The following is a 16,645-nucleotide window of genomic DNA, read 5'->3' on the forward strand; positions in this document are numbered from 1 at the left end:
ACCTCCTCTGCACTCTCTCCAGAGTCTCCACGTCTTTCCGATAGTAAGGCAACCAGAACTAGATGCAGTACTCCAAATGCGGCCTAACCAACGTTCTATACAACTGCAACATTAGACTCCAGCTCTTATACTCTATACCCCAAAGATACTTCTATATCTCAAAGTGCCTATTTTGTGGAATAAGAATTGGAAACTTCTTAAATGTTATCTGGATCAAAATATATCTCAGAATGAATCACTGATGCCAACTGCAATGATTGTTGATAAGAGTTTCCTTCCTGCCAGCTTCAGCGCATGAGGGAAGACCTCATTAGTTGAAGACGCAAAATGATTAATTCTGGTAAGTTGCGTATGTGATACGATCACCTGGTGATGCTCAGTGACCTCCTGGGGTTTTCCTGAACATTGGCTAAATATATATAAAAGGATGAGTTTGCCTTTCAGTTGTTCATAAGGTTCTGGTGACACTCTAATCGGCTACCGCTCGTTCAAGAAATTGGAAGATTTCAAGTTATCAGAACCAAGATGTTGAAAGCTGTGATTTTACTCTTCTCTGTTGTGGCGAGCATTGACTGTGGTGTAAAAAGAACAATGAAGGCCGACTACCAGACCTTAACAGAGATCATCAACACTCTGATGCATTTACCAAGCAGACAGGTAAGTAAAGTAAGCATGTTTTATCTTAATAACAGGTGGCTATTGAACATTACAATGCAATAATATGTTTCTATTTATATTTTAAAACATATAACATGTAAATAGTGCTCATAGTCTGTCTATTTGAATACATACAATTAAATTTGCATGATTATACAACATCAAGTATCCAGTAAGATCTAGAAAAAGAATAAATTAGGAAATGTGCAACTGTGTAAGTTCTGCATTGAAGGCGAAATATCTTCCACATATTAGATAGAGCAGCATTACTTAGATAAGTGCAAAACACTGTGGATGCTGGAATCTGAAACAAAAACAGAAAAATACTGAAAAATTGCAGCAGGTCTGAAAGCATCGCTGGAGTGAGAGTAGAGCCAATGTTTCAAGTCTAGGTGACCCTTCGTCAGTGCAGCGTTACTTAGACTGATTTAATATTCTGTGTGGTAATCATGTTACACACATGGCTGTGAAATAGTAATTATGAGACAAATAGACTATTACTAACCCTAACCCAAACTGTATTACTAATCATGTTTAGCTGCCTATAACTGTGTTAATCAGTTCAGATTATAGCAATATTTCTATTCCATTGTAATAAATATATTTTACTGCAGTCTTTCAACACTGTGTTACTTTGAGTATAAGTTCTAATAGTTTGTTTCTTTTCTTTGAAGGATGCCTGTTCTAGCATCATGGTGCCAGATATTTTCAGTGACAAGGTATTAAGTTAAATTATTGTTTCATTACTAAATTGAAATTAGTGAGTTATATTTTAAAGACAGCAACAATATTAAATATGGCACAGTAGTCAGCTCTGCTGCCTTACAGCATCAGGGACCCGGGTACAATTCCAGCCTCGACTGACTGTCTGCATGGTGTTTGCACATTCTCCCTGCGTCTGCATGGTTTCCTCCTTGTGTTCAGGTTTCCTACCACACTCCAAAGATGTGTAGGCTAGATGGATTGGCCATGCCAAATTGCCCCTTAGTGTTAGGGGGATCAGCAGGGTAAATATGTAGGGTTATAGGGGTTGGGATTGTTGTTAGTGCAGGCTCAATGGGCCAAATGACCTCCTACTGCATAGTAGGGATTCTATGATCATTATAGCCCTACAAAGCTTCAATCAGTCTCCACTATAATAATAATTAAAGATCTTAGAATAGATTGATTGGAAGAATAAAATCACAACTTGTGTTCACTAACTGTGCGATAGTAGTGGATTATTCCTACTTAGTAATATTCAGAATCTTCTGCTGCTTCGTATGAAAATGACAGGCAGGAAAAGATCAGTTGGTGTAGCTAACCTGCCCTTTGATTCGTGATGCCCAGTCCGTGTGTGAAATATCTTGGGAAAGGCATGGAAATAGGCCCTGCAAGAGGGAACAAAATCTGGAAAATTCTCAGATAATTGAAGTCAATCCATGCCATCACATTTGATGTCTGTAACTCAACTATTAATTCACTGACCTTTTCTACGACATGAATATGAACTATGTTTTGTTCTATTCGATGCTCAAACATCTGCTGGTTGCATATAAAGCATTGTGCTGAGATATTTTTTATCAGGTGTTCCTCTTTGAGTGTAGAATGTTCAGCTAATAACTTCTGGTGTGAATAATGCTATGTTGTATCATCTTAAAGTAACGAGCACCTTGTAAAAGTAGCAGGCAATGGACTTTCATCTGAATGTATGAATAAACACATACCAATCAATAGGATTTCACCCTATTTATATTTTTAAAAGTGCTTACCAAATTTCCTCTGTGCCATTTGAAAATGATTAGATATTAATATTAAATTGTGATGTGATATATGTAATAGATACCAACATTGGCAGCACATTACAGCAATTTCCTAACTAGTTGTTATTTGAATAATGATTGAGTGTCTGACCATTTGCTGAGTTTCAGTCATTTAACTTCTAGACTGGCATAGATAACTGGGAATATGCAACAGTCATGATGTGGGTATGCCGGCGTTGGACTGGCGTAAACACAGTAAAAAGTCTGACAACACCAGGTTTTAGTCCAACCTATGTATTTGATAATATTCTCACTAGCTTTCGAGGGGACAGCCTCTTCGTCAGGTGAATGGAGAGTTCTGGCCTCAGACAGAGCATATAAAGCACAGACAGTTTAGAGATTACTGATTTTCGCATTTTAATCAGTAATCTCTAAACTGTCTGTGCTTTATATGCTCTGTCTGAGGCCAGAACTCTCCATTCACCTGACGAAGAGGCTGTCCCCTCGAAAGCTAGTGAGAATATTATCAAATAAATAGGTTGGACTAAAACCTGGTGTTGTCAGACTTTTTAATATGCAACAGGACAGCTACAACTTGATAAGTAAAGATAGATTAGCATCTTAGATGGGGCTTTTGTTCAAACAAGATAACATCTAATGAGAACTCAAAATAATTGATCTACAAACAATAGAAGTGGGAAATTTTCTATGAACTTGACCAATTTATAACAGCAATAAGAATTCATTTGTTATTTCTTTTCCTGGATTTTCAATCTCTGTTCTTTAACTCCGCTTAATTATGAAGGAGAAAAGCAGAGTTAACGATCTAAATGATTCTAGAATTACCTCAGGCCTTACATATACGTCAGTTCAATTAAAATTTGATGGTAAAAACCAGAGAGAATCTGGTGAACAGTAACTTTTTTTTCTATCACGGTCTCAATATTCAACAATTTGGTTTCCAGCATCAGGGTGCATCTAAAGCATTTTGCAAAGCTGCCAAAGCCCTGGAGAATATTACTCCTTGCCCATCCATCCAACATCACCTGGAGAAACTTCAAATGAACTTACTGAAAGCAGGAGAAAAGGTGAGGCTGCTTTTTAACAGATAAACTCATTTAATATATATACAACAAAATTTTGGAAGTTTTAAATTTATGTGGATATCACTAGCTAGTAATCCGAAAGTTTGGATTGTTAATCCAGAGGCCTTGACTAACAGGAGAATATTAAAATCTCACCATGGTCATTTGAGGCCTTGAGTTCAATTTAGATAAATATCTGGAAATAAAACAAACTGGCATCAAACAAAGTGACTATGGCCAACTGGTCAAACATAAAGCCAACTGGTCAATAGATATCCCCTTGGAAAGGAAACTTGCCATCCTTTACACAGTTTAGGCACATAGGTGTCTCAAATTACACAGTAATATTCTTGACTCAGCTGTGCTTTGAAGTGATTGAGCAATCATTTGAATTAAGTTACCAATGGGTCAAATGCCCCCCCTCCACACCCACAATTTCACAGGGCAATTCAAATCAGCAATAAATGCTTCTAGTAGGCACAGCCACAGGGTACAGACAGATCATCTTTATTAAGAAATTAAAAGTTCTAATTTGCTGTAAGGTGATGTTACTTACATTGCTGCTGTTTAAAATGTAATCCATGTTTGTGACCATAAAGTGAAATCAATATTTTTTCTGTTTCAAGACACCCAGTTGCAGAGTGAACAACGATTCTCTGATTGAATTAGGCACATTTTTGAGTCATCTGAAGAAGCTCTCCAGAAGTATATACAGGAGAATGATTCCTTGATAGAGATCATTGTCTTCAATTAGCTTTCTGCATTGGGAGGGTAACTAAAGCTTATCAATTTTAGACAGCTCATAGTTTTTCTGAAATGCAAAAATCACATATGTAGTATTTATTTATTCATCAACAGATGTTATTGTTAAATTCATGGTGGACTGTTAGGTATACGACATTTACAATAATTGTTGAAAAAAAGACATGTCAAAGTTTTTCATCAAGTTCCGTAATATCAAGCAACGATTTACAAAAATGAGATATTTTCTTTATTAATATTTATCTGACACAGAACTGAAATATCAAAGCTGACAAAAATGCTGATCATAATTATGAAAAATGTTAAATATTTGCAATTAATTTATCGTAGACTTAGAAGGGTGCTATTGGCCTATCATCCTGGATTTATTCTGATAGAGTTATCCAATTCTTTCCTCTTATCCCATAAATGTTTCACTTTGTGCCTGATTTGTCGGATGGAAAAATAATAAATTTTTATAAAATGCATGATGTGTAGAGCTTCAAAATCAATATTTTTGGTGCCCTTTGTACACTAATTAAGAAGGTGCTTGATTTCATTTCATTAACTGGAAAACATTTGTGAAGTTTTATTGTCACGAAAGATGCTATTTAAATCCGAGTCATCACGTGAGGAATGATACTGTATTTTTAACTTTTGCAAGAGAAAATTGCACCCGCATTCGCCATGAGCACAAATGACGATGTGGATACAAGATCCCGGACGAGCTAGAATACATGACGTCATGTTGGCGAGGTTTACTACAGGTTTTTAAAAATGGTAGCCAGGCGAAGGGAACCAAGCTGACATATAGTGAGCACAAGTATATATAGTCCCTGGGGGGAGAGAGACATGGTGGGCAGTAGCCTGGCACTAGCTACACATACTGACACTGCCACTAGTACCCTGGCACTGCCTCAGCACACTTGGCACTGCCCCATGGCACTGCCACCTGGCATCCCAGCACTGCCCAGAACACTGGCACTGCCCTATGGCACTGCCCTCAGCATCCTGGTGCAACCCCAGTTATCCAGTGTGATGGCATGGGCCACACCTCCATTTTTCTCTGCACAGAGTGCTGAACAATGTGGGGAGACAAGCCACGGTGCTGCTGGCGAGCTGCGTGCCAGTTTTTACCCCTCTGTGTATAAATCGGAAAATTGTTCATGTTCATTGTAAGTGTAGAAGGTTTGAGTTATAAAGCCCTTTTTAATAAGACTCCCAAATTCTTAATTTCTAACAATGGGATTCTCAGTTACCCCTGACCTGGGAAAGTACAAATGACTAATATGTATGAATCAGTTAGAATTCTCACTGGGTCTTTTAGAATCAAAGACTTGAAACTACTGCCATAAAATCACAATTTAGGAAAGGAAAACACATTAATACCTGAAACACACAAACAAAATCAACATAAATTCTTCAGTACACAAAAGTGCTGAAAGCTTTTCACATTCACACACCATTTGTATAGCATTCCAGTTTGCTTTAATTCAATCTTACCAATTTGAAACTTAAGCCAAAACAATACAAAGAAAGAAAGGAAATAAATTATGTCAGTGGTCTTGATTCTTCTTTCTTCAAATCCTTCAAAGTTTCCACTCATAAGAACAACCGAAGTGATAAAGTTCACATTTTCTCTGCTCCAACTGCCATTACTCATTATCTCCCTTGAAATACCTGCTTCTGTCTCTCTCTCTCTCTTTCCCTTGCCTGGACAAGTAGAACATAGAACATAGAACATTATAGCGCAGTACAGGCCCTTCGGCCCTCGATGTTGCGCCAACCAGTGGAACCAATCGAATGACCCTCTAACCTAAGCTATCCCAATGTTATCCATCTGCCTACCACTGACCATTTGAACGCTCTTAAAGTTGGCGAGTCCGCAACTGCTGCAGGCAGGGCATTCCACACCCTTACTACTCTCTGAGTAAAGAACCTACCTCTGACATCCATCCTATAACTACCACCCCTTAATTTAAAGCTATGCCCCCTTGTGTTAGCCATCACCATCCGAGGAAAAAGGCTCTCACTGTCCACCCTATCCAATCCTCTGATCATCTTGTATGCATGATGTGGATGTGCCGGCGTTGGATTATCTTGTATGCCTCAATTAGGTCACCTCGTAACCTTCTTCTCTCTAACGAAAATAACCTCAAGTCCCTCAGCCCTTCCTCATAAGACCTTCAGGAAAGTAGTTACTTCACCAACTTGCACATCCATTCTCCTTCATTTTATCATAACTTATCCTTTCAAAACACAAGAACATGCACACATTAAACAACTTTAAAACAACATACAGAGCCAGACCATAGCGGGGTTAACTAATTTAATTTCATAATGTTGTAATTTTGATGGAAACTAATTCTGTGCTCATTTTTTGCCTCTGTGTGCTAAAACCACTTTTCAAATCATGAAAATAGAAATATATTCACACCATGTATGAGTGTGTCAGCTATTTCAGTTTGAATTTATTCTAGTACATTTAAAACACAAAATATGCAGTGCAGAACTACACTAAATACAAATCACATGTGTACATAATACATTATTTCTCTGTGTCAAAAGCCAGCAACATTGACCTCTATTAAATGAGTCAGTTGATTCCAGTGACTGGTAAAAAATAGCACTTATTTTAATGTAGTGAGTAACTTACCTGGTGTTTTAAATATCCCCAAGATCAGACATTAATACCACCTGTATAAAAATAAGTGAAGTGTGGTGCAAACTGCTTGGATGCAAAATTAATGTCTGAGAGTGTGACTTCAATGGAGTGTAAAAATTAGATGAGGTGTAAAACAGAATGTCGGCCAAAACCTACCCACCAAATTTGACCCTGAGTCAAAAATAGGAAAGCATTCCTTTTCTAGCATATCCCATGTAAAGATATTTCCCAAAAATGTTTTCACCCCTTTATTAATAGGAAAGAACTTGAATAAAGGATTTACTGACTGTGTGGTATCGGTGTGTCTTAATTATTTACATTTTGAAATCTCCCACTTTAACAAGGATGCTCAATCAAAGGAACACAATGTCATTGAAGCTGAGCTTTTGTCCAGTCAGGTTGGTCCCTGGCCACATCCTGTTACAATCTGTAGGCGGGATGTGATACAAGAACTAAGAGCTACACTAAAGAGAAAACAGTTGCAGAAAGACACCAAGGCATTAACGATTTATATAGTGCAAGTAGCAACAAAAAATAAATACTGAACAAAATGTCACAAAGGCTTTCAACGGTCTTATTCCCTTACTGTCATGTGTGCAGTTGCCTCAGAATGGATTTCACAGGAATCTTTCAGATGGTGTCTTAGACCTGTCCGTCTTCACTTTATTAGGCAATGATTTGAACTAGAATGAGTGAGAATCGTGTTTTTTTTTGGTAGAATAAGGATTAAAGATGTCAAAAGCTGATAAGCCATTAAAATACATGTGTATTTTATTAAAGCACCTGTGTTCAGGTTGTTTCCTTCTATTCCCAACTCTCTTGCGATTGGCAGAATTTCCTGACAGAGGACAGACAGAAGCAAGTTTGTATTAAATCTTCTCCAGAGCTCAGCACTCAGTATGAAATTGATTCTTTATTTTATAGTGAAGTCTCTGGAGTTAAATCTGAAGCTGTAACTTTTCAGTTGTGCAGCAACAGTATGAAGACATTAAGCCTCAAGTAAACAGAAGCCATCATGTTCAAAGTACTGAAATCTATCATCCTTTTCTTCATCAGTTTCTAAGGGGATATTCTATGGAGAAACAGGAGCAATGTCTTAAGATAAAGAAACTCTAAAGATCAGACCTTCAAGATGAACACAAGACATCTATCACTGTTAAATAAAAATTGCTAGGTATGGACAACAATTCTAACAGCAGAGTGGAATAAGATTTATTGTGTGAAATACTTTGAAACTCATCAACTCGGCAAAAACTACAAGACATAATTTTTGCATGAATGCTGAAGACCATTTCTGCAAACGTGGCTACAAAACACTCATATGATGATAATGTAGTTATCAAGTTTTACAATCAACCTCAATACTTACCATCATTTACAAGAAATTTCTGTTATCTTCCTCTAGCCTTTGGAAATACAAACTGCAAATAATACAGCTGCTGACCAAAACCTAGTGCCTTGACACAGTAATGAAGCAAAATACCAGATACTTTTATTGTCATCTAAATGTGGAGTTTATCTCCTTGCTCTGTCATTATGACCTACTTTGACATTAAACTAGCTAGGACAGCATAACTGAAACTCACTAATCACCCTTGAGGAGGTGGAGAACTGCCTTCTTGAACCATTGTGGTCCATGACACATAGGAACACGCACAATGTTGTAAGGGAAGGAGTTCCAGGCTTCTTAACCAGTGACGCAGAAGCAACGGCAATATGTGTTCCAGGTCAGGATGGTGTGTGACTTGGAGGAGAATTTGCAGGTGATAGTGTTCCCAGGTCACAGGTTTGGAAGATGTTCTCAATCCAGCCTTGGTGAGTTGCTGCAGTGCTCCTTGTAGATGGTAGGCACCACAGCTTCTATGGCTCAGTGGTGGAAATGTTGGGGGTGGTGGGTGGAGTGGCAATCACTCAGGCTGCTTTGCCCTGGGTAGTGGTGAGCCACTTTAGTGTCATTGGAGCTGCACCCATCCAGGTAAGTGGAGAGTATTCCATCGCACTCCTGACAGGCATTGGAAAGTCAGGAGGCGGGGGAGTTAGGCGGGGGTGGGGGGAGGGGGGGGGTAGGTGGTGGTTGCGGGATGGGTGCTGCTTGCCACTGAATTCCGAGCACCTGATCAGCCCTTGTAGTCACAGTATTTATATGGCTGGTCCAGTTCAGACTCTGCTCAACAGTAACACCCTAGATGTTGATAATCAATGATGGGAATGCCATTGGATCTTAAGGGAAAAGATCAGATTCTCTCTTGTTGAAAATGATTATTGCCTGACACTTGTGTGTAATGAATGTTACTATCAAGCCCAAGCCTGACGGAGGAGGGGACAATCATTTCCTGCTTTTATGTTGATGCGAAACTGACTGCAGCCTTGCGATATTTTTTGCTTGCATTGTCAAACCTGCCCAACACAACGTGGAAAATCCCAGCCCAGGAAACGATGTTCACCCAAATGTACCATCTGCAAACCACCCTGGCATCAAGCTGGCATCTAACTGGTACCTCCTGGCATTACCCCAACATTGCTGTGGCACACCTGACATTATCCAGGCACAACTTGGTATTACTATGATACTCTTGGTACCCCTGACATTAGCCTGCACCTCCTGGCATTATCCTGGTACCACTGGAATTCCCCAGCACCCATGGCATTATCCAGGCACACCCTGGTGTCACCCTGACACGTTTAGCACCCATAGCATTACCCTAGCAGTCCCTCCATTACCAAGCAGCCTTGACATTACCTTGGCATTATCCAGCACTCCTGGCACCACAGGCATTACCCTAGCACACCTTGGCACCATTCTAGCATTACTCTAGCACAGCCTGGTTTTACTCTGGCATGACCTTCTCTCCCTTGAGCGTTGTGCCCACCTCCAAGTTCCCCTGGGCATATAGCACGGCAAGTGCACACCTTCTGCGACCAGTCGTGCTTCGTGCTGTTCTGACATCATACTGCTGTGGATGGATTTTTTGCACAGGGAGGATCTGAAGGCAATGTAAAGGCACAAAGGAATTCACAGGATAAGGAGAAGAGCATTAAAAGGCAAAAATCATGCTCTTGGTGGGGAAGAATCACCACTCTGAGATGTATTACTTTAAATCAGCAACTTACAGATGGTGCTGAGAAGCTGGACACATTGAAAGGAAATGCTAAAGCCTAAGATTCACAGGCACAACAGAACCACATGAGTAATCAGAGGAAAAGACAGAATAAACTAAGCTACAGTACAAATAAATACATTTAGGGGAGGCAATGGCCTATTGTGTATTAATCACTAAACCGTTAATCCAGAAACTCAGCTAATGTTCTGGGGATCAAGTTCCAATCCCACCATGGCAGATGGAATTTGAATTTAATTTTAAAAAACCTGGAATTAAAAATCTACCGAGGAACATGAAATCATTGTCAATTGTCGGGAAAACCCATCTGGTTCAGTAATGTCCTTTAGGGAAGGAAATCTGCCGCCCTTACCTGGCCTGGCCTACATGTGACTCCAGACCCACAGCAATGTGGTTGACTCTCATATGCCCTCAGGCAACTAGAGATTGCCAATAAATGCTGGCTAGCCAGCAACACTAACATCCCATGAATGAATAAAAAGAAATCACAAATTGCATATGGGTGTAGGTGGCAATCAGAGGGAGAATGATTGTATCAATGAATATTCCTTTACAATCTTGATGATGTAAAAAAAAGTTACCAAAAAGTGAGTGAAAATATTCTCAGGTAGAACATAACCCTTGGAATTGCATTTATGCTGAAATAGAAAACAATTGAGTCTGCTTTGCTAGACCCACGTAAAGAGTTAGCAGTATTTGCAGGTAAGAGAATGCAAAGATGGGCAAGATTTGATTACATAATTCATAGACAAATAACACTGCAGATTGCTTACCAAGGTTGCCCAACACTGATCAGTTAACATGCAAATCAATGTGTCAGTTTGCCATGTTGATGTTTTGTCATGCATTAGGGAAGAAATTCATGATCAACTGCACAAGGACACCATCCTTTCTGAGGTGCACCTTGGATGGTTAATGAAATCAACTCTAAGAAGAAGGAAATTTGAAACCCTTCCACAATTATAAGCAAGATTGAACAAGGAATGCTCTTGCAGGAAAGAAGAATTATCATTCCACTCAAACTGCACAGTGCTGTTCTAACTGAACGATGTGAAGGCCATCTGGGAGTCATGAAGTTATGTTTGGTGACCCCAGATTGATAAGTACCTTGTTCTAAAGTGTGTTGGTTATGTCTAGTCATAGAGAACAATCCTGCACAGGAATTCTTACTTCCTCAGATACCTGTTTCAAAATATTGAGAATGAGTCCATATTGATTTTGCAGGTCCATTTGAAGGTGCTGCATACAGAATACTAATGGATGACTTTTTGAAATGCTCGGTGTGGTTAACATCGAGAGTTTGACATTAGAGTATAACATTGCTATGTTGTGCAGAGTTCACTTGATGTATATAGATTACCTCAGACTTTAGTGTCTGACCATAGTAGTCAATTCATGTTGAAAGAATTTCAGCAATTCATGCACATGAATGGTACAAAGCACAAGATCAGTGTGCCATATAATCCAAACACAAGTGGGCAAGCAGAGCATTCATTTCAAACATTGAAGCCGGCAAAATGAACAGCTAGTCAGGACGGACGTTTAAACCACACTCGGCTGTACAAGTCCTTGTCAGTGCACAGATATACTACTCATTCTAGTACAAGGAGTGTCCATCCACTTTGATCACAGGCAGATCCCTGCACATACACCAAGACAACATACAGTCAAATATTAATATTTGATATAAAAAGAGCGGATGTACAAACACACATGCAATTGAGATATACACAGCAGGGTTGGCAAACCGATAATGTTCTGAGGAGGAGAGTTGGTGCTTGTTACATAGGCAAACAGAAAAGGATCTCATGAATCATATTAGATTGGGAATAATGATTAATGACAAGGTTCAGATGCAAACAACAATATGGAAAAGTCATATAGAACAACTCTTCCTTAGGATAGCTGGAATGTCAACAGAGTCAGAAAGATGAGAGGTGTTAGAACTCATACCAGTGAGTGAAGCTGAACTTTAACTTTCCTCAGCTTTTGACACAGTAGTGAAAGTTAGATTGTTTAGGAGAGAGACACTGATTATTCCTACTCGCACTTCCGTATCTGATAAGAGTCCAGAGTTTGTTACCACTGAGTCAACCCAAGGTCTGGGTGAGATAGAACTATTAAGAAATTTAGGGGAACAGGATAGGTCAGAGATGAGATGAAATTCACCCATTACTGAGTCTCCTCGGTTGGCCAAAATGTCAAACAGGAAAAGACAACTTCCTGCTTGACTTTATTCAGAAACAAAATTTCAGATGCATTAACAATTTTGTTATGTAATTATGTGTATTATTTGAACTCTGTTAATGGAGATTGGTGATGTCATTTCTATCTTGCTTTCTGCAACATTTTGTGCATTATTGGTTTTAATAGCAGAATACAAATGGTATATTATACAGTTAGATTTGTTGTAAAAATAACTTTAGATATGGTAGGGGAGAATTCTTATATGAAAAGACCACTTTAAGAATCTATGTCATGTAGTTAACTGCTCTCTATATTGCATCAGTATATGATTGTGGCGGGCAGTATTCATTCTGTTTAGGGGGTTTTGGTATGTAGTTTGTTGGAACTGGTTATGTGATTATTTTTGGTCTTTAGCACAATATCTCCAATCTTCAATCTGTGTCCAGTCATCTTCTAGGAATTGTTGCGCATCCACAACTTAAGTTCATCCATGTCCTAACTTGAACTTGGTTGCATTCGCTGTCACTCCTGTGCGTACTGGCCTACATTGACTCCCAGCCAGGAAACGCCTTGATTTTAAAATTCTTTTTCTTATTTTCAAATCCCTGCGTAGCCTCACCTCTTCTCCGGAGTCTTCAACATATCATTGATGAAGACGAACATCTCGCCAGGGCCATCCCCACACCCCCACTTCTTGCCTTCAGACAACCACACAACCTCAAACAGACCATTGTTCGCAGCAAACTACCCAGCCTTCAGGAGAACAGTGACCACAACACCACACAACCCTGTCACAGCAACCTCTGCAAGACATGCCGGATCATCGACATGGATACCATCATCACATGTGAGAATACCATCCACCAGGTACACGGTACATACTCTTGCAACTCGGCCAACATTGTCTACCTGATACGTTGCAAGAAAGGATGTCCTGAAGCATGGTACATTGGGGAGACAATGCAGACGCTATGACAACGGATGAATGAACATCGCTCGACAATCACCAGGCAAGACTGTTCCCTTCCTGTTGGCGAACACTTCAGTGGTCACGGGCATTCAGCCTCTGACCTTCGGGTAAGCATTCTCCAAGGCGGCCTTCAGGACACAAGACAGCACAGGGTCGCTGAACAGAGACTGATAGCCAAGTTCCGCACACATGAGGACGGTCTCAACAGGGATCTTGGGTTCATGTCGCACTATCTGTAACCCCTGTGACTTGCCTGGGTTTGCAAAACCTCGCTTACTGTACTGTCTGGAGACAATACACATCTCTGTAACCTGTGATCAGTGCTCCTTCCACTCACATTGTCAGCCACTTCAGGTCTTGAACAGCAGGTTAGGTGTAAGGATTCGCATTCTAATCAGTAATCTCTAAACTGTCTGTGCTTTATATGCTCTGTCTGAGGCCAGAACTCTCCATTCACCTGACGAAGGGGCTAACCCCGAAAGCTTGTGAGTCTATTATCAAATAAATCGGTTGGACTAAAACCTGGTGTTGTCAGACTTTTTACTGTGTTTACGCCAGTGCAACGCCGGCATACCCACATCATAGCCTCACCTCCTCACTTTCCTTAATGTCCTGCAACCTTACAATGTTTCCAATAAATCTACACTCCTCCAAACCTAGCTCCTTGGGCTTTTCTAATTGTAGTACACTCACCATCGGTGATTCTACCTTCAGCTACCAAGACCCTTCCTGCACTTCTCAACCTTGCTACGTCCCCCCTCCTTGAAACCTACATCTCTTAATATTCCTTGATGTGGATTGATGTTAACTTTGGTTTGTGAAGCACCTGTTTTACGATGTAAAAGGCACTTCGTTGTTGTAAACATGAAGTACTAGAAACTTGTAACTGCAGCAGAAAGTGAGAAAGAAAGCAAGCTGATTCACATATAATAATTATTGTCCCTTCCAACACAAATATAAATCAAATAACTTCTAAGTATCAGGTTTCCATTCTTTGAAACTGACTTGTGGTGGCTACAGGATGTCTGATCTTTTTCTCAGATATGTAAGTGTGAAAAGTTTCACTCTATAGTTTTGCTGCAACTCACACAATAGATACAATAACCTTTGATTTATAGGGATGTTTTGCAGCGGCAGTTCAGAAGGAGACCATTCGGCCCATCGGGTCTGCACTCACCCCAATTCCACCCAGGCCCTATTCCTGTAACCCCACATATTTACCCTGCTAATCGCCTGACACTAAGGGCTAATTTAGCATTGCCAATCAACCTAACCAGCACATCTTTGGACTGTGGGTGGAAACCAGAGCACCCGGAGGAAACCCATGCAGACATGGAGAGAACATGCAAACTCCACACAGACTTGAGGCCAGAATTGAACCCGGGTCCCTGGCACTCTGAGGTAGCAGTGCAAACCACTGTGCCACTGTGCCCTCCTAGATGTAGAATGTAATGAAACATTCTGTGGCATTTGGCAGGAGATCTTACCAGCTTGTCAATCAGTGAGGCAAACTGATATCAGGATCACGCCCAGTTTTTCACATCTCACGATTTTACTGGCAATAATTTGCATGTCATCATGCTATTGTCCAGACTGACATGTATTTATCCCATTGCCAGCTGAGGTCCTCAATGGTGAGAACCACATGTGGTCCTCTCCAAACAGGACCAGACTTGATGGCCTCACCGGTGGAACAGAAGCCATTGAAGCCCCCCCAGTGGTCCGGGACAGGGCCAGGCAGTGTCCCATGGGCAGTTCCAGTCTGGCAGTGCCCACCTGGTACTCTGGCACCGCCGACTGATATAACCTGAAGATCACCACAACTCAGGTGAGGGGCAGATTTGCGAGGGCAGGTTTTTGTGAATAACCTCAGCTGGTACAGGAATTGAATCCATACTGTTGGCATTGCTTTGCATCACAAACCAACTGTCCAACTAACTGAGCTAAACCGACCCATAGTAACGGAGGAAATCAATTGTCACACAGCAAACTCCCACAGACAGGAATGTGATAATCAGGACTGGAGTTAAACAAGATATGTATAAGGATTTCAGCTGAAACAGGGGCAGGGACATGCAATGTTATGGAGGTGGAAATACATGGTCTTAGTAATGGTACAGAAATGTGATTGAAAGCTCATCTTAATGTCAAATATGACACCAAGATTGGAAACAGACTGGCTCAGCTTTGGACAGTTACCTGGGACACTGTAAATAACATGCATGACAAAGATAAATTAATTGATCAAACTAAAAAAAATTCAAGGTGATCTATGCTGAGAATGAATTATCAAACAAAGTAGGGCAAGTGATGATTTTTCTCTCGTATGTTGACCAGATCCTGGGATGCCAGGTGTTGTGAGAAACTCGGAGAAGATCTGACTTGATGGTGCTGGAGCTGCCAGCTGTCTGATCAATCTGAAATCTGGAACTACACCATTGTCCACCTGAAAGATCAAACAAAAGACAAACACCTCCTTCATTCTCTGTTGGATCATTTGTTTGTGCTGCTTACTTTGTCTTTATCTGTGGTGAACATCATATCTCAAGTATCATTAGATCTACAGCCACTGACACAATTAAAGAGGGACATATAAAAATAAAGCTTCACTTTGCATCAACTATTCATCTGCAACCAGAAATCTGTGACATGGAGGATAAATTACAGTCATATCAATTCACTGCTTGAGAATAAAACTAATTCTGATCCACAGCCTTCTGATTCAGTGGAGATTTACACCTCCAAAGCCAAGGGAACTTTAAAACAGATTTATCCCCTTTTTATGATTAATTAATAAATAAAATTGCTCAAATTCACTCAAAGGACACATAGGGGCAAAATAGAATGATATTTACATGCCACTTAGTTATGGCATAACTGATTTACACATGGATGAGAAAAGTTTTATAAAAACCTTCATCACATGGAAAGAAATATTGATGCAACACCCTTCACAGCAACAAGATATTCTAAAATGCTTACAGTCGTCAAAATCCTCCTCTTAATCAGTATCTGAAAACCACTAAAAGCGCTTGGCAGCTCTTGAGTCCACTTCACCATCTATGTGATTGCCAGTGTGGTCTCAAATGCAGTGAACCCCAGAAGTTGTGAATCTCGCAGCAAGATTGCAACTTTTGATTTTCATTGCCCCTTGCCAGTAATGTAATCAGGTTCATGCCCACAATGGGCGCAAACTGATTTACATACATTGAAATGCATTTCAATATGATTAACCCACCCTCCCTGCCAGATATTGAACCCCCACCATATATTCTCACCACTCCAACATGACATCACCTAGATGTCATGGGGATCCACCACACAAAGGTGAGCATCGCACCCGGGGGAGAGGCACATGGTCAGGCAGTGGCCTGAGATGTCCGCTGGCATTATTGCCCCTTGACACAGTTCAGCACTGGTGGGGCAGTGGAGGAGGAGAGAGAGAAGTGCAACTCTGATCACTGGAGGGGGGTGGAGAA

General features: G+C 40.4%; 1 protein-coding gene across 1 annotated transcript; it reads left to right on the forward strand.

Moving 5' to 3' along the window:
• The first annotated feature begins 468 nt into the window (after positions 1–468).
• Positions 469–4,675, forward strand: LOC145351458 (interleukin-4-like). Its single transcript, XM_080201048.1, has 4 exons — positions 469–657; positions 1,332–1,376; positions 3,365–3,487; positions 4,111–4,675. The coding sequence occupies exons 1-4, from the start codon at positions 526–528 to the stop codon at positions 4,213–4,215; spliced, it is 405 nt and encodes a 134-aa protein (XP_080057174.1). The 5' UTR covers positions 469–525; the 3' UTR covers positions 4,216–4,675.
• Positions 4,676–16,645: the final 11,970 nt, after the last annotated feature.

Source organism: Carcharhinus amblyrhynchos, chromosome 13 (assembly GCF_965287045.1).
Source record: "Carcharhinus amblyrhynchos chromosome 13, sCarAmb.v2.hapA, whole genome shotgun sequence".
Taxonomy (NCBI): domain Eukaryota; kingdom Metazoa; phylum Chordata; class Chondrichthyes; order Carcharhiniformes; family Carcharhinidae; genus Carcharhinus; species Carcharhinus amblyrhynchos.